This window comes from Canis lupus, chromosome 22 (assembly GCF_048164855.1).
Source record: "Canis lupus baileyi chromosome 22, mCanLup2.hap1, whole genome shotgun sequence".
In the NCBI taxonomy this organism is placed as follows: Eukaryota; Metazoa; Chordata; class Mammalia; order Carnivora; family Canidae; genus Canis; species Canis lupus.
The window spans coordinates 735,662-758,770 of record NC_132859.1 but is presented as its reverse complement, the minus strand read 5'-3'; the positions used below and the strand labels follow the sequence as shown (position 1 = coordinate 758,770).

Genomic DNA, 23,109 nt, shown 5'->3' with positions numbered 1-23,109 from the left:
TACCAGGGAGAATAAAGTGTAAATGAAGTAAAAGTCTTTAGAGTTACTGGTGGTTTGTTTTTATTATCTAATTTAATAGATTCTTGCAATGATACAGAGTGGCATAAAAGTTTTAATATTTCATGACTTTAAATGCAGTCTAAGTACGTATTAAAGCTTGTAAATGGAAACAGATGTCTATGTAATTGGATATAGCACTTCACAGTACTATTATATAAGTTTTATGTTTTAAGAAATTGTCAATATTGATGGTGAAGAAAAACAAGACTTTGAAGAAAAATAGTTATATATGTGGTATTTTTTTAATTCCTCTTTTAAAGCCAGGTTTTATACTTCTAAAGAATATGTTGATTTTACATAGGAAAAATATATGCAGCAAAAAAAAACTGAAGAGCGTGTTTATTTTTTAAATCACAGTTTACATTGCTGTTATCATTATAATAAAGGCTCATCTAAAGTTTAATGCTGGCACAGTTTGATTCTTTCTCTTTTGACGAGGCAATACTTTTTTAACTTAATATTTCATCAACTATAATGCTATTAGAGACTTATTTTCACTTAGTTCACTCATCAGGCAGTGAGCTGGCAATAAAGGAGAATCGCTCCTTTGAGACATTAATGCTTTGGAATAAATGATGTGCTAGAACAGAAATTTAATTAATTTACAGAGTATATTGATAGTCCCTTGTTACTGTGCTGTATATTTTTAATCTTCTTTAACATCTGTAGTAAAGTGTTTGAAAACCCCTGCAGTTGAGCAACTAGTAGATAATTAAGTAATAAGGGAAGAGGTTTCTAGAGGGAAAAAGATTCTTTTTACCAAATGCTGTCATAACATGAATAAAGAACTGCTACTCTGATATGCAATGAAAAAAAATAATATGCTACCTAATTTGATACTGTTCCAAAGATATTACAAGCTTCTTATATTTAAAATGTGAATTGTAGCTTAAGAACTTTCCTCCAAAGTTTAAAATAGATGACTTTTAATGACCAACAGGTATTCCCAATTCATATACCATCATTTAAACTTTATGTTGCTTAAATTAATTTTCTTTTTTTGTACAGAGATTATCTTGAACTAAGCTTTAAAGATTCTAAATAAACATTTTAAAGATTCTGAATATATGTAAAAGATATATTAAACATTTTCAGCCATTTTGGTTTCTTGTTTTATGTCACAAGAAATATGCAATGGATTTCTTTTCCCTTTCCCCAATATTTTCAATGTTTTATGATACAGACAAAATAACAGAAATTCCATTGTTTTTGTTTCAGCAAAAGCTGATGAAGCATTGAAAGCAAAAGAAAGAAATGAAGAAGAAGCAAAGAGAAGAAAGGAGGAAGGTAAAGTCATGTGTTCCTTTTGCTTCAAAGCAGTCATTCTGTTGGGGAATCACTATTTGGTGTGATTGTCTTCATTCCCTGGGAAAACCATAGATTATAATCAAATGTCTTGGGGGATACCTCATGCTACTTCATGAACCTAAACTCTGACATAATATCATGCTGTATTCAGTGTCTTGGATGCTAAGTAATGTTTGCTAGCATAAGATTAGTTTATAAGCATCCTAGTATGTATTTTGGGGAAAAATTATGAAGTAGATCTGGTGCTGGTTTGTTTCCTTCTGACTTTTAACTCTAAGTTAACAAATTATCAAAATCAGTTATAGAAATGGATTGAATTTATGTGTACATTTTGAAACGTTTTAACAATAAGGAAGAAAAGTTCCCTTCTCAACAATATTTTAAAAAGCTGTTAAAAGGTAGCAATAAAATATGAAGTGTCAGAAATTACCATAATTCAAATTAAGAAATTCATGTCAGAATTTCTATAGGTTAAATATTTTCTGTTGAAAACATTGAAGCCACCACCCAAAAATATTACACAAAAAAACCTAATACATTTTTATCTCCCCTAACAAATTTTTATTTCCCCTTTAGTTGCTATGATTCATGTGAGTGAATATTTTACATTTTTCGTCACAGAGGCTTTAGCTATACTGTCATAAATACAGTGCTTAAAGCAAGATCCAGGCAAGTCTTTCTCAGTGAGTTAAGTTGATGATCCACGTGGACTGGCAATCATGTCACTTCACTGGCTAATTAGCAGAGTAACTATTTCCTCTGTGAGCTTTCAAGAAATTAAAGCCTGATATGTTCCAGATATTGGCTTTGAGTGCTCTTGTCTAAATCTGAAACTTGTAATTTTTATCTTAGTACATATCTTTTACTGGAACAACCAGAAAAAAAAAAAATTTTAATGCCCTCCCAACTTAACAGTGGAGGCTGGGATCCTATCAAACCTTAAAATGTTTGTGTTTTGGAATGCCTAAAAGCAGTATTCTGTTAGAGCCAAGGCCCCAAAGTAAAAACCAACAACTAGGTAAAAACCAACAACAAAAACTAGGTTCAGGTGACAGAGCCCTACAAATAAGTAGATTCAAATTAAATGTGGACTGATTTATACGAATGGATCGTTTTCGTACCATTTGACCCCTGTAAGTCCCGACGTTATGCTTTTGTCTTAGATCAACTAATTTTATGCCATAGTGAGAAAACAAGTGAATTCCAATGGCAAGAATTCTCTTCTTTGACTTTCTGAAGTGCACATTTTGGCATTGTTAGTAGAAACGATCTATCTGATTTCAATGATGTTTATCGTCACCCATAGAAAAAATAGATATAATACTAGATGCAAAGTAGCCTAAGCAAATTATAATATTTAGTACTTCTATGTTATGTGGTATTCTGATCAATGTAACTAATTAATAACATAATAGTCCTTATAAAACATTGTGGTACTGTAAATTACAAGTGTGGTACTTATTACCAACCAACAGAGTGAATATATGTTCTAATAGTTATTAGTCTAATCTCATTAATTCAAATCTTAATTGGAGTCATGAGCAGTTAAAAAAGTATGGCGCTGATGTGGTAACCACAGATACTGAAATTGCTAGGTGATTTATTATTATGAAAAACAGATAATATGAATGCTTGTGCTAGTGAAACAAGCATTTTAAATACTTTGGAACCCTTCATTTACATAGCAATAATTGATATTTATAATAGTCTCTCTTTTTTTTCACTAAATCACCTCTACACATATTTTTAAAGATATTTTACTAAGAATTTCTTAAGTAACTACAGATACTGGAACATTCTATTACAATTCCTTTGAAAGTATTTCTTTCCTTTAGACATTCAGGAAGTCAAACTGACCTTGCACTTAGTCTGTGATATACAGTAACCTTTTTCATTTCAGTACCTGAGAAGTGTTTGAAAAGGACATCCCTCTAATTATAGCTGTTTTAATTAGCATCTTTATAAGTCTGTCATCCTGGCAAAGGTATAAACTCTAGGATTATGGAGGATTTAGTATCCAGAATGCCTAGCACATAAAAAATACTGTTTCTTAATTATGGAATGAATGAATGAATGAATGAATGAATGACCAGTTTACCCTTTGTTCTTTCAAATCCATGCTTAAATGACTTATCTTAACCTTGTAATTGATTTTAAATAACCTCACTGAAAGTATACCCCAACTTTGTTATGTCTCTTTTCTAAGATAAGACCTCATCCATTAGGCTATTTCTCTAAAGAATCGCAGCAATTCAAAAAGAAAACAAGGAGCTTCAAAATTCTATCAATATTTGCTAATGGATTTATCAAGTCCTTACCTAAGCTCATTGAATATTATGTGCATACAAAAGTCATAGGAATATTAACACAAATGGTGAAGAAAAATTCTACTGAAAAAGAACCTATGTGACACTGATTTCATTCTTTGTTCTTGTTTGCTTCCAAAATTGTTTTCTTATGTGTTATCTAGATACTTGAGTGCAATCAAATTAACCCTTCTTGAACATGATTAATGTATAAGCTGCATTTATTTTATTTCATATAATTAGCTACAAACTGAAACCTGAGCTACATCTGTATGTGTATATATTTCTGCGTCTGAAAGAGTAATAATCCTATATTTCCAATCTATAAGCCACTAGTAATTCATTCTATCACATCATTTATACAGTTCATCTCTTAATTTCTCAGCATGCTGATATGCAGCACAGGATTGAAAGCATTGTTAAAATGTAGATAAATGTTATCTGCCCAGCTCCTTTTAGCCATTCTCTGTTACCTCAAAAAAGCTCTTGTATTAGCATAGCAAGATCTGTGCCTTGCAAATACATTCTGACTACTACGCAGTCCTTTCCTTTGAGTCTTCTTAAATCAGTATCATAACTATGTTTGCAAGTATCATAGCCAATAAAGTCAGGCTACTCACCAAAACTTGTCCAGGGTAACTACTTTGCCTTCTACCCTTTAAACAGTGGGAGCCCGGAGTGGTCTTCATGGTCTACACAGCTCTGTTGAGTTTCCACTCATTGACTATTACTAGTACGTTGGTATGGATCTTCTTTCTTGAACCATTTACTCTCTAACTTTCCATTTAAATTAAATTATATAAAAGTTACATTCTTTAGTAAAAGTCAGCTGAATATTTAAAGTTTAGGTTTATAGTGTCCTTCTTAAAAAATAAGTACTTTTTCCTGGATTATATCTTAGGAAAAATGAGTAACATTAAATCTTTCAGTTCTGCTTTCTTCCTTATTCTTTGATATAATAAATGCTTGACTTCAGCTTCTCTTTTTCTTTGTATGTGTTTGAAAATGTTCTGACTATATGTAATTACAAGTCATTTCAACTTTTATCTTTGGTAGGTTTTTTGTATAATTGCATGCTTTAGCAAAACTTCTTAGGTTTTCTTTATTTTATTTTTATATTTAATATAGTATTTATTTTAGGGTTTTAGTTATGTTTTAAATCCATTTATAAAGGGACACCTGGGTGGCTCAGTGGTTGAGCACCTGCCCCTGGCTCAGGGTGTGATCCTGGAGACCCAGGATCGAGTCCCACATTGGGCTCCCTGTGTGGAGCCTGCTTCTCCCTCTGCCTGTGTCTCTGCCTCTCTCTCTCTCTCTCTCTCTCTCTGTGTCTCTCATGAATAAATAAATAAAATCTTTAATAAAAATAAATAAATAAATCTATTTATAAGATAAAAGTCTTCTGTTGTATTTTGACTTCTCTCTAATATGAATTTCTTATTTGTGCCATAGGTATAGCAGCTTTTGAATTCCTTTTCCCCTTGTGTTTATTCAGAGCAGCTCTACCCATCTGTTAGTTTTCTACTTCAAATATTTTTTTCCAAAAATGTTAGGGAACCCAGTGTAAATTATTTATGGAAATGGTGGACAATGACAATATGAACACAATATGAATATCTGCCATACGTAATTGACAAAAAGTAAAACCAATTAGCCTAATTTCATTTTTTTTGGTCTTGTTGTCAATCCTTTGGCAAAGGTGGGGATAAAAAGTGCAAGTAGCTGAAAGGAAGAAGGGATCACGGGCAATGTTCTAAGTATTTCACATATTTTAACCTCTTAATCCTCATTAATTCTTTGACGTGTGTGCTGTTATTATCCCCATATTGTCGGGAGGATAGGAAAATAGGGCACAGAGAGTTGCTCTGTGGCTGGTGAGTAATAAAGCCAGTACACAGACCCGGGCAGTATGACTGCAATACACATTCCCCTTCTTTAAACATAAATCATAGCCTTTATGATCAAATATAATATGATTTAATTCCCTCTTCTTCTATCCTCTGCCCTCTTCTCTGAATCTTGCCCATAAGCATTTCTTTACTGTATTTTTTTGTGTCGTTAGATAGATGTGGACCCATATTAGGTTTCCTCACTGGTTTCTGGGACACCCAACAGGCAAGATACTCTAGTTAGAAGGACATTTTGTGTAGGTGTCCATGTCCTTTTCCTAATAATTTCTCTGCTTTCCTCCCTAGTGAATGGCTGGTTTATGTAAGACACCCACTTGTCAAGTTCACACCACCTTCAGAACCTGGACCAGAGCCAGACCTAAGCATGTCATATCTCAGGCACCTTTCTCAGAGGTCCTGGCTCTCCCAGTGTTTTAAGGTCCCTAGCATAAAGCACACTTAATACCAGGTCTTACTGCACTCAGGGAGGGAGCTGTTGTAATCCCTTTTTTCTTTCCCCTGCGGTTCCTTACCTAAGACCAGAGAAGAAGAGGAGTGTTGGGGACTCTGAGACATCCCTTATTCCTTCTTTGTAAGAAGAGATCCTTTATAAGAACGTTGGAGTGAAGTTAGAAGGGTAAAGTGCAGGTGCAGGAGTATCATTTGGGAGTCACTGTTTATTCTGGTGGCATGTTGATGTAAATAGGTAAGATGGAAATAAGGATTGTCCTTTTTTAAAAGCCTTCATCCTTAATTGGCTACCTGTTATAATATGCAGTATTTTTTTTTCCTTCATAGATTTAAACATTTGAAAGCATTCCCCACTCTTATCTCACTTTATTAGGTGGTTTTAAAATATCCTTTTTAAGGAAATTTGTGTTCCCATGTATCAGATTTAACAGTTCCACATCTTTCATAATGTAGTGTTTTGTAAAATATCTGTATAGTCTTTTAACACATTAGCTCTAATGTTAGAAAGCTGTTTCGTTTAAAAAGAAAATTAATCTGCTTAGGTTGAATGCATTGCTTTATTCCATATTTTTTCTTCAAGTTTTTTATTTAGTCAAAAATCACTCAAGAACAAATATCTAGTTATTTAGCCTAGCCATCTGTCCTATTTCCCTCAGCTGTGATTTGTCCTTTATAGTCCCCTTGATTCCGTGTCTGCAAGATCTTGATTTTAAACATTTTTAACCTTTCTTTTGTATGTTATCTGTCATATTACAGAACATCAGCTATTTTTTCCTCAGTTTTAATTCTGCCAATAAATGTGTGCTAATTCATTTTTAACTAACTTTTTAACAAAGAAAAGGATGCTTCATTTCCCGATAGCTCACTAATCATGTTTTTTGCTTCAGATGCTTTCAGCTGTGCTCTATATGGACTTAGAAGCCAGTTTAGATCACATTTTATTTATTTTCAGTAAGGTGTTCATGTGTATGGAATACAGATACTCTGATCTCTGTTTAACCATTGTTAGGCCTCCAGTGGCCGGCCATCATGTATTTCCTTACTAATTTAAATATTTTCTGTTCTCTACACAAATTGCAAGACCAACTAAGGGCTACAGCTTTCTTTTCAATCAGATATTTCCATTATAAATTAAACATTGGAAAGCTGACATACCTAGTGAATGCCTACAGGTGTACAGTTCTGAAGTCAGCTGTACCTGGTGGAAATAGCCCTAGCTTATTCTAGCTGAAGGAAGAGAATGAGATGCAGAGTGCCAGCTCTACCATTTACTGGCTCTGTGATTGAATAAGTCCCTAAACTTCACTGTGACTCTAAAAGTGAGGAAGATGATCAAATCAGCCTAAAATTATTAGCAATGACATATGGAATTTAAAAATTACTTTATATTACAAGTACTGCAAAAATATAAAATATTTTTACTAAGAATTATAACACAAAAGAGTATAGTGATCAAACTCCTATCATTCATTCTTTTTTTTTTTAAGATTTATTTATTGGAGAGAGAGAGAGTGCGAGAGAACATGTGGGGGTGTACATGAGTGAGGGGAGGAGCAGAGGGAGAGAATCTTCAAGGAGACTCGCCACTGAGCACAGATGCCATTCCAGGACTCAGTCATGACCCATGAGATCATGACCTGAACCAAAACCAACAGTCAGATGTTCAACCGACAGAGCCACTCAGGCACCCCATTCATTCTTTCTTGTAACTTTTATCAATTCAAAAAATATACTGACCAGCACATGCTGGGTACTATTCCAAGCCATATAAATAGAGCAGTGAATAAGGAAGTCAAGGCCCCTATACTCAAAGAGTATATATTCTGGAGGGGGAAGACAGGAAATAAACATGAAAATACAATAAGATCAAATAGGGATTAGTGTTCTCATCCTCTGTGTAACCATAAGAGGTCCCTGTTAGCCCAGTTTCCTGTCTGTTGATAAATAAAAGTGATGATAACAAGTCATCTACCATCTAAGAATGTAGTTGTGATAGAGTAGATATGAAACCATTTTATAGACTTCACCAAATGTTGCTATTTTATTATTAATTTTAAAAATACTTTATTTTTAAAAATCACTCCTCAGTGATTCATAGGTTAAAAAAAGGAAATCACCGTTGAAAGTATAAAATCACTTATCAGAATTTATGGGATGAAGATATATGGTGGAACTAGCTTGTTTGATCTCACCCTCCTTCTGAAAACAGAAAAGCTGGTCAAAACATTAAGACATATGTTTGAAGGCATCAGAGAGTTATTGAGGCAGTGGAGAAGTATGGGTCTCAGTTCCAGGAAAAAATGGTAAGCTCAACATTTGGAGCCAGTTTTCCCCTAGAGATGATTCCAGTAGTATCATCTGTCTGCCAATTCTTAAAGAGGTCACTGAAGGACTAAGAACCTGGGTAACACTTTTGAGAGACTCTTGGAGCTATGGGGATAAAAACTAGAATTCAGGGCCAGGAAAGGAAAGGAAGACTGATAAAACCATCAGGCTTTAGGTTGAGATCTTAACAGATTATTCCCTAAAAGTAAAGATGAACCAGAAATAGACAGGCACCTCTAGGGACTGAAGCCCAGGTTTGAATCATCTCAATTCCTGACTGAAATAAGATCATTCAAGATTGCTGGTTCATCTATCCAGTTACCAAAGCAGATATAAATCCTTTCTGGAAGAAGGGAGCATTAGCCCAAATTATCTTTACAGCTGCTTCTATGTGACATCCATTAAAATACCCAGGCAGGGCGCCTGCATGGCTCAGTTGGTTAAGCATCTGCCTTCATCTCAGTTCATGATCCCAGGGTCCTGGGATCAAGTCCCATGTTGGGCTCCCTCAGCAGGAAGTCTGCTTCTCCTTCTGCCCCTCCCCCCTGCTCATGCTTTTCTCCCTTTCTCTCTCGAATGAATAAATCTTTAAAAAAATAAAAATTAAGAAATTTTAAAAATAAAAATAACCAGGCATACGAGAAAACAAGACAAGATGAAGAACCATGAGAAAGAAGATAAGAGAAACAGCAGTCAGTAGGAACAGATTTACAGAGGATCAAGATAATGGAGTTGTTAGATGCAAATTTTAGTGTTACTCTGCTTATTTGTTCATGAAAATAGAAAACAATACTGAAAATTCGTGGTCATAGTTGGAAACTTAAAAATTTTAAAGAAAATATTGAACTGAAAAATGCATTAACCGAAATCAAGAACTTAATGAAGGCTTAAGGTCCAACTCCGTAGAGCAGGAAAAAGATTTGGAGAACTGAAAGCTTAGAAGAAAACATCTTGAATGAAGCACTGAAAAACAATTACAGGTAAAAGTACAGCGAAAGTACCGGTGGAAAGTACAAGTAAAGGACCTAAGGGATAAGATGAAAAGATTTAGTGTCTATACTTGAAGTCCCAGAAAAAAAGAAACTTAGGATAAGCAGTATTGGGCAGTAAATGGCTGAGAATTTTCCAAAACAGTCAAAAGACATCACGCTACAAACTAATAAAATGCTACAAACTCCAAACCAGACACGTTACATTAAAAGTTATAAAAGCCAAAGACAAAATATCTTAAAACAGTAGAGAAAAATAGATTACATTCAGAGTAGCAAATACCAGACCAGAGCTGATTTCTGAACGGAACATTTAGGAAGGCATGCTTGAGCCAATACCTGGTAGAATGACACCTTTAAATTCATGAAAGAAAATAACTGCAAACTTAGAGTTCTAAACCCAGCAAAAATATCCTTCAAGAATGAAGGTGCAGTGTGGAATCACTATTTTGTATACCAGAAACTAATGTAACTTGTATGTTGAGCATATTTCAAGAAATATGTTTTTAATTAAAAAAAGAAGGTACAGTAAATATAAGCAAAAACAGGAAAATTGTCACCAGCCAACCCTTCACTAAAAGAAATATGAATGAAAAAAATGAAACCTAGTTCATCCCACTTGCTAGAAACACAATATAAACATTTTGTTGCATCTACTATCTATTTGATAGTAGAGATATGTGAAATAATAAATGGTGTTCGGGGAATATGGTATAAAGTAAGCATTATACATTATTCATAGGGATAAAAGGAAGCATATGTTTCTGTACCTTAAATATTTTGAATCAGACTTTTTGATCATAGAAGGATTTCCTTCTTTCTCTGAATGATACTTTATTAATGTCCCTGTGTGTGTGTGTGTGTGTGTGTGTGTGTGTGTGTGTGTACACATCACATCTTTATCCATTCATCTGTTGATGGATATTTTGGTTGTTTCCCATATCTTGGCTATTGAAAATAATGCTGCAATGAACAAGGGAGTAAAGTTATCTTTTTGAATTAGTTTTTGTTTTCTTCAGATAAATACCTAGAGGTGGAATTGCTGCATCATATGGTAGTTCTATTTTTAAATTTTTAAGGAACTTTTGTACTGTTTTCCAAAGTGGTTATACCAATTTACATTCCATCCAACGGTATACAGGGGTTCCCTTTTCTCCATAACCTCATCAACATTTGCTATCTCTTGCCTTTTTGATGATAGCCATTCTAACAGGTGCGAAGTGGCGTTTCACTGTGGTTTTGATTTGCATTTCCCTAATGATAAGTGATGTTGAACATCTTATACCTGTTGACCATCTGGATGTCTTCTTTGGAAAAGTGTCTGTTGACTTCCTCTGCCCATTTTTAAGTCACATTGTTTTTCTTTTATTGAGTCGTATGAGTTCTTTATTTATATATTTTGGATATTTAGCACTTATGCAATATATGGTTTGCAAATATTTTTTCTCATTCTGTAGGTTGCCTTTTTATTTTGTTGATGATTTATGCTGTGTAGAAGCTTTTGAGTTTTAGGTAGTCCCACTTATCGATTTTAGCTTTTGTTTATACTTTGAATGTTATATCCAAAAATCACTGCCAAGACCATATATGTCTTTCATATATATTCATGATTATTACATCGTCTTGATGAATTGACCTATTTACCGTTTTATAATGACCTTCCTTGTTTCTTACTACTATTTTTGGCTTAAAGTCTATTTTGTCTGGTATAAGTACAGCTACTTGTGCTTTCTTTTGGTTTACACTTACATGAAATATCTTTTTCTGTCCTTTCACTTTGAGTCTGTGTGTGTCCTTAATTCTGAAGTGAATCTCTTGTAGACACTATATAGTTGTGCCTTTTTTTTTATCTACCCAGCCACTCGTGCTTTTTGATTGGTGAATTCAATACATTTATATTTAGAGTAATTACAGATTTCTCCTGCTATCTAAGTAGATTGTTCCTATGAAATCTTTCACAAGCCAAAATGGTGTAAAGCAAAGCAGTTACCATTAATATATATGGGAAATTTTTTGAGCATTCTCAGACTTAAAAAAAAAAATAACCTCTTTTCTGATACTTTAGGACAGATCTTGCTAATAGACGCACAAAGTCAATTGAGATAAAGCACAGATGCTCACAGGCATAGTTCAAAGCTATGGCTCTCTGTGCTAAAATGCGGAGTATAGTTCCTGGGGAAGGATCTTGGCAGTGCCATTCTTGGGGTACATGCTGCCTCTACAGTACCTCACTGTAAAACACAGAGTGCTATTTTTGCTTTTTGCCTTTTTTTCATAAAAGCGAAAATCCTCTTTAGATTTCTTTTGGTTAGCGAAAATAGGTACTAACATAGTTCTTTGTAAAAGTGAAGTGGCATAGTGCGAACTTGAACTTTCAAACAGCAAGGGATACCTAGATTGATATGTAAGGACTTACTAATGCCATTGTTATCAGTTGCTTTCTGGCTGTTTTGTAGTTGCATTGTTTCTTTTTCCTCTGTGATTTTCCAGGGTGGTTTGCTCTGTTTCTCCTTTCTTTATCTTTTGTGAATCTACCCTAGGTTTTTGCTTTGTGGTTACCGTGAAGCTTACATAAAACATCTTACAGATAAAATAGTCTGTTTTAAGCTGATAGCAAGTTAACTTCGATCACATATAAAAGCTCAGCCCTTTTAGTTCTTCCTTTTATATTTTTGATGTCACCCTTCTACTTCTCTCTTTTATATTTTTGATGTCACAATTTGTCTCTTTTTAAAAATATATATATTTGTATGTTTATTAATTTATTTGAAAGAAAGGGGGGGGGTTGCAGAGGGAGAGGAAGAGAGCGAGCCTCAAGCAGCCTTCCTGCTGAGCACAAAGCCCATCGTGGGGCTTGATCCCATGACCCTGAGATCATGACCAGCTGAAATCAAGAGTCAGACACTTAGAACTGAGCCACCCAGCTGCCCCACAATTGACCTCCTTTTATATTGTATGTTTGCTAACAAACTATTGAAGCTAGTTGTTTTTAATACTGTTTTTCTTTTAACCTTTATACTGTAGTTAAGTGATTAAACACACCATCCTTTTAAAGAATTTGGGTTTCCTAAATCTGACTGTGTATTTATTGGTGGGTTGTATATTTTCATATGTTTGCATGTCACTAATTAACATCTTTTTTTCAGCTTGAGGAAGTTTCCACATTTCCTTCAAGGCGGGTCTAAGGGTCATGAACTCCCTTAACTTTTGTTTGTCTGGCCAGGTCTTTCTGTCTCCTTCACATCTGAAGTATAACTTTGATGTATAGAATATTGTTGGCTGGCCTTTTTTTTTTCTTTGAATACTTTGAATATGTCATTCTACCCTGTCCTAGCCTATGTAGGGTTTCAGCTGAGAAATCCCCTGATAGCCTGTTGGGGATTCCTTTGTAGGTTACAATCTTTTTCCCTCTGGTTGCTTTTAGAGTTCTCTATGATTTTTGATAGTTTAATTGTAATATCTCTTTGAGACAATAGGCTGATCTGTTTGCTTCATGAACGTGAATGTGCAAGTCTTTCCATGGGTTTGGGAAGTTCTCAGCTATTATTTCTTTAAACTTTCTGGCTTCTCCCTCTCTTCTTCTGGAATCCCAGTTATTCTAATATTTGTACATTTGATGGGGTCTTATTGATCAGGTGAGCTTTCTTCACTCTTTTATTTTACTCTTTGTTCTCTATTTGAATTATTTCAGAGTTCCTAAGCCCTCACTTATTCTGTCTTCCATTTGGTCTATTCTGAAACAAATGCTCTCTGTTGCATTTTGTTTATGTCATTCATTGACTTCTTCAGCTCTAGAATTTGTTTGGTTCTCTTTTATGATTTCTGTCTCTTTCTTAAATTTTTCATTTTGTTCATGTAATATTTTCCTGGATTCACTGAATTGTCTTTGTCTGCTTTCTTGTGGCTTGTGGAGTTTCGTCAGAATGGCTATTTGGAATTGATCAGCTAGATCACAAAATTCCATGCCTTTGAATTCAGTTATTGGAGGATTATTGGTAACTCTGGGTGATAACATGTCTCACTGATTTTTCATGTTCCTTGTAGTTTTGTGCTACTGCTTTTGTATATGAAATAGCAGACACCTCCTCAAATCTTCACTATTTGCCGTTAGGTGGGAAGTACTACTTGTTGGTCCTGGTATATCTGGGATTTTCTCTGACCTTCCTTGGATGCACCTGTTCCACACTTCTTGTTCTCTCTTATGGCCAAATTATTAAGCTTTTATGCCTTCTCTGGTTCTTACAACTCACCATGCTGGCTGCCGGAACCTTGATTTCTAGAAGGTGGCTCATTTTTGTGGTTTCTCTTTTCCCCTGGTCTGTTTTTGTGAGAGTATTCTGTTTACCATTTACTGAAGTTCACTCTTGCTGCCACACTTGGAAGCATGCATAAGAGCCAGCTGCAAATCGGGCAGAGGAGGTGGGGGGTTAGCACTTGTAGCATTGGTGGTGCCCATGGGCCTGGTAGGGGTATCCTCAAGTGAGTGCTCCACAGAGGCTCATGAACAGACTTCCGGCTGAAATCCTGATCCAGAGGATCACCACCGCTCTGTAGTGATCCAGAGCTGCATCCATGTTGATGGCCCCTGATGTTTTTTCCTGTTTTCCCTCCACCCCTCCCTGCAGTCACAGAGTTCCCGCCTCAGTACTCCAGGTTCTGCTGAAGAGAAGCAAATTTCTCCAGCAGCATCCCACACAGATGGAGAAGCCCAGCACTCACTCCCTGCTCTCCTTTTCCTCCACCAGAGAGGCCCCTCCTGCTGCTGGTTCAGCTCCATGCAGTGTTGCCTTGGGGGACCCAACAGTGGCAAAACTATTCTTCTGTCTCCAGTGCATCCAGACTTACTTGTTTTTGTTTTTATTTTCTCCATTGGCATCCTGAAGTCTTCCTTGGGAAAGTTGACTTCTGCTCTCTCTCATTCATGTGTTTCTGCTCAAGTCAGCCCTCAGTGGTTTCCCCAGTGTGGCTGAGAGAGGGTTCGCGTACGTTTGCCAGCTCCTGTTGGTTTCGCGCTCCGTACCAAGTTGTCTGCCTCTTACCACATGCACAAGTGGGCAAGACTCCTTCCAGGCCCCTTGGCATATGGTGCTGCATCCCACAACTCTCATAAGGGGCTTCTGTTCGTAGATGGATACCAAGTCACTTGTTTAAAAAGAGAGATTAAAAAGGAGTGACATCTTATGCCACTGATGTTACTCCTTGGCCTAACAGTGACATTTGATCTGAAGGGTAAACAGTTGGTAACATTCTCAGTGAAAGTCATTTTGATGAGGTTTCTTACTAAATAATGAGAAAAATGCCCAAAAATCTGTAGGTCACAATTATTACTTGGTAAATTGCAACTTTTTTTTCTTTAAAAGTTTCGACGAATCACCTTTTGTGTGTCAGTTTCATTATATGAAGGGGAGTAATACCACAAAAAAATAAGTGACTTTATCCACCTGTTCATTCTGACAGTTATCCAACAAGTTCAGCTTCTTCTTTTTTTTTTTTAAATATATTTTTTTATTTATTTATGATAGTCATACAGAGAGAGAGAGAGAGGCAGAGACACAGGCAGAGGGAGAAGCAGGCTCCATGCACCGGGAGCCCGACGTGGGATTCGATCCCGGGTCTCCAGGATCGCGCCCTGGGCCAAAGGCAGGCGCCAAACCGCTGGGCTACCCAGGGATCCCCTCAGCTTCTTCTTAAGTCCAGTTCTTGATCTTGATGGTGACATACCATCTGCACAAAAGATGTTTGTCTATTTACTAAGACAGTAAGACCTTTATCCAGTTGATCTAAAAACTATATTTTGCTTTGTAAGTATTAGTTTGAAAGAAAGCCAAGAATTGTAATTTTATAATACTTAAATTTAAAAATCAGTCTTTTGGGCAGCCCGGGTGGCTCAGCGGTTTAGCACCACCTTCGGCCCAGGGTATGATCCTGGAGACCTGGGATCGAGTCCCGCATTGGGCTCCCTGCATGGAGCCTGCTTCTCACTCTGCCTGTGTCTCTGCCTGTCTCTCTCTCTTTGTCTTTCATGAATAAATAATTAAAATCTTTAAAATAAAAATAAAAATCAGTCTTTCAAAACTCTACACCCATATCTTCTAATTTTAGAAGAGCCACTACAAGAGCCACTTTAAAGGAAACTATGTTGTAAAAAGGATTCCCCTGGTGCATATATGATTTCTGTCTATGGAATCAGAAGCTGAAGATGAATCAGCTAGTATCATGCAAAGTCTTATACTGCACTTCACCATCTTCTCAGAGAAATGAAACAGTGTGGCAAAGATCAATAGAATGGTTAGAGTTAAAGCCTGCTTTTACACTATGTTTAAGAGGCCTATGCTTGTTTATCAAGGAGAAAACTGATGTTGAGTTGTATAAGCTGGCAACATTATCTACCTGTCAAGTTATCTTACATTTAATTTTTAGCAGAAATAAGGAGATACATCTATTTGCTAAAGATCAAACACAGGCCAGTGTTCACATCAGAAAAACAAATTAGCAAGTACATGAATCAGGTTCTATTTATAAAAGATGATGATGGCTTAGCCTAAGTGAAAACACTGCCTTGATCATAGTATCAGTATCTGGAAATAGTAATTACCTGTCAACAGAAAACAGATGAAATTCAAATAATTCTTGTAATTCATAATTGTTAACTTTAGTAAGGCTCAAGTCTTATTAATAAGTTTAATGATGTCAGAATATGTTCACTATAGCAAATTATTAGTTCTATAAAAGAAATATGGTTAAAATCCAAGGGTATAAATGTTTATTTCCTATAGCACACCTTATAATCTGCCTTTAGCCAGAAGATATATGGCTATAACATATTCAGGGATAAATATTTTAAGGATATTAAATTATTGATTATATGTTAATCAATATGTATTATAAATAATGAAGTCAGACCTAGTTTCTAAATAGAATATTTTATCCTAAAAACATTTTATTTCCCAAAACATACTTTTAGACTTACTGGCAGACTAAGAACCTTTAATCTTGCTCATCAGAATGGGCATCCAAGAAGAATTCTAATACTAGAAGTCTTACAGAAAATCAGCTGTATTTCTCTATGGTATTAGAAATATATTTATGTGACCATTTTTACTGTAATTGGCCTTTCTTGAAAGTGTATTTGTAAGTTTATTTTTTTTTGCTGGTATCACATGGTGTTCTTTTTTCTTTATTTTATGTTACTGACAGTGGAAAATTAGAGGATTGATATAACTGATAAAATACTTTCTAAATTACAGCTGTTTAAACTTAATTTACTTGGTGTAAAATTAAGAAATAGAATGGAGAATATTGTTAAAATAGTTTATGTAAGGCCTGATTATTTGTGCAAATTTAGTATGATTAGATGACTAAACACCGTTCTGGAATAGAGAAAACTCAATTTATCTAAAATCATAATCTGCTGAATTCTGGATATTTCCACCTTATTTAAACTATTATTAATCCAAGATGGTCACCAAGACCCAATGAGCTCATCTCTGATGTCAAGAAAAAGAAGAATTAGTTCCTGTTAAACTGATTATTAGGCATTGCATAGAGCAAGTGGGATTGAGGTAGAACTAAAATTTAGATTATATCAGAGAAGACCTGAAGTTCAAGAAACTGATGTAATATAAGAATCATAATCCTAGACTGGAAAACCAAGCAGAAATTAAGGCAGAGAGAGGATTTGAGTTAATGTCACATTAGAACCCAAGCTTAGAAGATAGGAAGCCATGAAATAAGACTTCCTCCAAGGAGGAGGGAGTCCCTGGGTGGCTGGCAGTTTGGCGCCTGTCTTTGGCCCAGGGCGTGATCCTGGAGTCCTGGGATGGAGTCACGGGATTGAGTCCCACATCGGGCTCCCTGCATGGAGCCTGCTTCTCCCTCTGCCTGTGTCTGTGCTTCTCTCTCCCTCTCTGTATCTTTCATGAATAAATAAATAAAATATTTGGGAAAAAAAAAAAAAAGACTTCCTCCAAGGGAAATATGTGAAATGCTAGTTCTAGCCCGAAGAGGCAATGTGTTACCAAGTCTTTTGCTTTGCGAGTCGAAGAACTCTTTATGTACTTTATGATTAAAACAGATCTAGTCTCAGGGTGTTGCCAGTCAAGGCAAGTCAGCAGTGTGCTCAAGGTTTGGGTCAGACATTCCTATGCTGTAAGAGGCTGCAACAAAGACACTGGGAATGAGAGAAATTGTTGGAATGACAGTAAAGTAGAGGATTCAGTCATCTTGTTGAATCCTGTCCAACTGCTACAGTTGATATTACTTGTAATTTGGACCAAGCCTTGCTCTAGTGCTGCTGACCAAGACAGAGTAAGCACCATACTAATAATACATATGCTTATTAGTCTTCAGAGCCAAAACATACTAAGAAATTTCAGGAGGGTGCCATATTTGGGTGGCTCATGTGAAATGATGAAAATACCTGTTTGTGTAAATAAAGAATAGGAAATATACTCTGCAAAGTATCATTAAGTAAGCACCAAAAAGTAGATCCATGAAAAAAGAAAAATTTTGTATGACAGTACCATTCTAGATATCCCAAGTAATATTTATTATATTTAGTTTTACCCAATGTTTATTTCTGCCTACCACATTCATAGATGACTTTTTTCAAATCAAGTTGATTTTTAAATCCTGGTTGTTTTGTAATTCCAGATTGAGATTGCTTTCTATTCATTCACTATCTTTTTGAGAACATTGTGGCAGAAATGCTACTGACTAGCATATACTTTGAAGCTTCTCTTCCTAAAAAATTTGAAATAACTTTGTGTTGGAAAAACAATCTCCTTTCTGCAGCCTTTCAACTTTTCTCTATAGCACCATCTGTCCAGTATTTTTTATATATGCAATACACATTAAGAAATATATTATACTGTGCAACCCAAGACACATATGCATATGTACATTTAACATGTACATATTGTCATGAAAATAATTACAGAAAACACTTATCCACTCTGGGGTTTTTTCCTGATTACATTGCATCTTCAAACAAAACAAAAGCCACCCATTAATGGGTCATGATTCTCAATTTGTTTTTTTGGATTTTTTTGTTTGTTTCTTTTATGATTCTCAGTTTGAAAACATTGCTCCGAAATAGGTTTCTCTCACATTTCTCCCTTACCCGAATCACTCTCATGCCTTAAATACAGAGCTTGAGAATATGTTCTGCTTTTGCCTATGATTTTGCCAAATGCTTTTGCTCCAGTTAAACTGAAGATAGTAAATTGCTGCCCACGTTATTGGAGTTTTCTTAAGGCAAAATTTTAAGATAAATCACTATTGTAATATAAAACGAAGTTAAGCCATTCAAAATTAGAAGTAACTATTTCTTTAAATTGGCATCCCATGTGAACTCAATAAATAATTCTTAACTGAGTATCATTTCCTTGTGAACTTTTAGAGAATGTTATGTGTTCTTAGGATATAATTATCTGGTAAGTTTGTAGTTAATATAAAATTTACAGCTTATAAATTGAACATTAGATATATAGGTGATATATTTCTTCACATCTTTAGTTAGAGTTTATTAAGCTACATCAGAAGGACCTTCCTCTTTATCACCTTTGTCTAACACAAAACTGCTGATGGAACTCCTGTTAGTGGGAAATTGATAACTGAGCCAAATGTGTCTTCGTGATGATTTAGATCATGAACTTGAATCCAGATTATGGAAGTGGCCTGAATTCATGAGCCAGTCTACATTCAGTTTTTTCCGTGCATGAAAATCTTTCAATTTATGAATAAGTTTTAAAATAACATTATCTCAGAAATGAAAATCCAGATTTGGTGTGTGGACTTTTGAAAAGAAAGAAAATAAAAAAGAAGGGGTTTTCTTCCTAGCCAGGTTGTTTAAAGTATATGTCCTCTAAAGTAAAAGGGGGGATCCCTGGGTGGCGCAGCAGTTTGGCGCCTGCCTTTGGCCCAGGGCACGATCCTGGAGACCCGGGATCGAATCCCACGTCAGGCTCCCAGTGCATGGAGCCTGCTTCTCCCTCTGCCTGTGTCTCTGCCTCTCTCTCTCTCTCTGTGTGACTATCATAAATAAAAAAAATAAATAAATAAAAAATAAAGTAAAAGGGGCATTCCAATTTTATGATAGCGGCAGTGATACTGTAAGTCACACAGCTATTAAATTGGTATGGCCAATATTTGAGTACAGTTTTAATGCCAGAGCCCAAGATCTAATCACTATAGCATATGATCTTCCACTTCCACTGTGCTGTCCTATGATGGTATCTCTTTTGAAAGTGATTTTATCCTCTCCATTGCCTCCCCCAAACTAGTTTATGTTCATATATATTTTTTGGGAGGTTGGAAGCATAAAGATAACAAGATTTAAATTGCCAGATTTTAATCTGTTATTTTTTTTAATGGGGAATTGATACACTTCTTGGGATCTGTTGTGAAAATTTGTTTGTTAAGACTTTGTATATTGCATTTTGTTTTGCCTAGAGTCCTTCTTTTAAATATAATTTCATTTAAAAAAATAACATGAGTCTATTGTAGAAAATGCAAACAGTATATAAAAAGTGTAACGAGGGAAATAAATACACATAATCCTACCATCCAGAGAGAGAACTTCTGGCTACATTTTAGTATATCCTCCTAATGTTTGTTTGTTGTATGATGTTGAGATCATACAGCACTACAATGTTAGTCTAATTTATCAGCTGTGTATTACAAGAGATAAGAGGCCACATTCTCTAGGCCTCCACTTTTTTACATAAACATAGTTTATACTCCATTTTACAGAAAAATGGAGTATAAACACACCTTGCCCCACCTCCCACTCTACAAATCCATTTCACTTTTTTCAACCCCCAGGTACATATAATTTTGTAGTCTGCATTTTTCACTGGTTGTGTGGTATACATAGTTATTTTCTCATATTATGAAGAGTTTTGAGAACACCTGAATGGTTGCATAGTATTCCATACTTATAGGTATACTATGACTTAACTTAAGCATTTCTCTGTTATGGGATGTTTACACTGGTAGAAGCATATTTTTTCAGAGATATGTAGTTCAGTAATAAGCAATACAGATGTCAGGCCTTAGTGCCATACCCGTACAAGCCCCTGCTAATACATACGTGGAAAGTCGTTCCACTTGTTCATAAAGAGGTTTCCTTTATGCAATCTTAGAGAATTTGTACTTCCAGAGCTATAAACCAAACATGGTGGAAAGAGGGATAATTTAGGCCAGAGAGGGGATAATAATAATAGCTCTTCCTTTTATTTGCATAGTATTTTATGATTTTCAGTGAACTTTCACAAGTGTATGTTACGTACTCTTCTCAATTCTGTGAGGTAGGAAGTATTAATCTCATTTTATAATTGAGAAAATAATGTTTAGTTAACTCTGAAACAAGTCTTGTAATGGACAATATTTGCTTCTGGACAGTGTTTAATAACTGACTCTGCCCTAGCAGGAGACTCTTCAGTTGTTTTGTTTGTTTGATTAATAGAACAATGAAAATATTACCCTGAAGTTAGATCCACTCGGTGCTGAAACATAATGCTTTTCAGTATTTTAATAACCATCAAATTGCCCAGTCTAACTTTTTTTTAAATTTGTAAAGATTTAGAACTATCCTCTAGATATAAAATAGAGAAAATAGGTTATTTCCTCAAAGTGGTGCTCTGTCCTAGAGAATGTTCCATGTGCCCTCGAGAAGAATATGTACTCTGCTGCTTTAGGAATGTTCTGAATATATCTGTGAAGTCCATCTGGTCCAGTGTGTCATTCAGAGCCATTGTTTCCTTGTTGATTTTTCAGCTTAGATGATCTGTCCATTGCTGTAAGTGGGGTGTTAAAACTCTCTATTATCGTTATATTAATATCAGTGACTTTTTTTGTGTGTGAGAGAGAGAGCGAGAGTGAGAGAGCATGTGTGGCGGGGAGGGGCAGAGGGAGAGGGAGAAAGAAAATCTTCAGCTGGGCATGGAGCCTGATGCAGGGCTTGAGATCGTGACCCGAGCTGAAATCAAGAGTAGGACACTTAATGGACTGAGCCTCTCAGGTGCCCCATCAATGAGTTTCGTGAGGTCTATTAATTGATTGATATATTTGGGTGCTCCCAAGTTGAGGGCATAAATATTTACAATTGTTAGATCTTCTTGATGGATAGACCCCTTACTTATGATATAATTCCCTTCTTCATCTTCTGTTACAGTCTTTGGTTTAAAATCTAGTTTGTCTGATAGAAGTATGGCTACTCTGGCTTTCTTTTGACGTCCATTAGCGTGATAGATAGTCTTCCAGCCCCTCACTTTCCATCTGCAGGTGTCTTTAGATCTAAACTGAGTCTCTTGTAGGCAGCTTATAGATGGCTCTTGTTTTTTTAATCCAGTCTGATACCCTGTGTCTTTTGATTGGAGTCTTTAGTCCATTTACATTCAGAATGATTCTTGAAAGATACGAATTTAGTCCATTGTGCTACCTGTGGAGTTGATATTTCTGGTGATGTTCTCTGGTCCTTTCTAGTCTTTGTTGCTTTTGTGTTTTTTGTGTTTTTTTCCTCCACCCAAAGAGCCCCCTTAAAGTTTCCTGCAAGGCTGGTTTAGTGGTCAGGAACTTCCTTAGTTTTTGTTTGGAAAATCTTAACTTTCTCCTTCTGTTCTGAATGACAGCTTTGCTGGATAAAGACTTCTTGGCTGCATATTTTTCCAATTCAGCATGTTGAATATTTCCTTCCACTCCTTTCTGGCCTGCCAAGTTTTGGTAGACAGATTTGTTGTAAACCTGATCTGTCTTCCCTTTTAGATTAAGGACTTTTTTTTCTCTTGCTGCTTTCAGGGTTATTTCCTTGTCTGTGTATTATATGAATTTGACTATGATATGCCCTGGCAGTGGTTGGCTTTTGTTGAATTTAATGGGAGTTCTCTGTGCTTCTTGGATTTTGATGTCTGTGTCCTTCCCCGGCTTAGGGAAGTTTTCAGCTGTAATTTGTTCAAATAAATCTTCTGCCCCTTTTTCTCTCTCTTCATTTTCTGGGACTCCTATGATATGAATGTTATTTTGTTTTAATAAGTCACTGAGTTCCCTAGGTCTACCTTTGTGGTCCATTACCTTTCTTTCCCTCTCCTTTCAGCTTCATTATTTTACATAATTCTATCTTCTGTATCATTGATTCACTCCTTTGTTTCATCCTTTTTTTTTTTTTTTTTTTTTTTAGATTTTATTTATTTATTCACGAGAGAGAGAGAGAGGGAGAGGCAGAGACCCAGGCAGAGGGAGAAGCAGGCTCCATGCAGGGAGCCTGATGCGGGACTCAATCCCGGGACCCCAGGATCATGCTCTGGGCTGAAGGCAGGCGCCAAACCACTCAGCCACCCAGGGATCCCCATCCATCCTCATTTTTATGGACTCCATGCGTGTTTGCATCTTGGTTATAGCATTTTTAATTTTGGCCTGACTTGATTTTGTTTCTTTTATCTGCAATAAGGGATTCCCTAGTGTCTTCTATGCTGTTTTTCAAGCCCAGCTAGTATCCTTATAATTGTTTAAAATTCCAGTTCAGACATTTTATATCTGTATTGATTAAATCCCTAATCGTGAATCCTACTTCCGGTTCTTTTTGGGTGAATTTCTCTGTCTCATCATTTTGTTCAGAAAAGAAAGAAGAAAAATTGGAGCACCTGGGTGGCTCAGGCAATTGGGCATCTGCCTTTAGCTGTAACGTCCCGGGGTTAAGCCCTGTGTGGGGCTCCCTGCTCCACGGGGAGCCTGCTTCTCCCTCTCCCTCTTCCTGCTGCTCCC

At 35.9% G+C, this 23,109-nt stretch overlaps 1 protein-coding gene across 1 annotated transcript in view; it reads left to right on the top strand.

Moving 5' to 3' along the window:
* Positions 1 to 23,109, top strand: part of RSRC1 (arginine and serine rich coiled-coil 1) — a 398,138-nt gene that overhangs the window by 319,642 nt on the left and 55,387 nt on the right. The window contains exon 8 of the mRNA XM_072792094.1: positions 1,279 to 1,347. Coding sequence (XP_072648195.1) covers positions 1,279 to 1,347 — 69 coding nt within the window. The remainder of the gene's footprint in view (positions 1 to 1,278; positions 1,348 to 23,109) is intronic.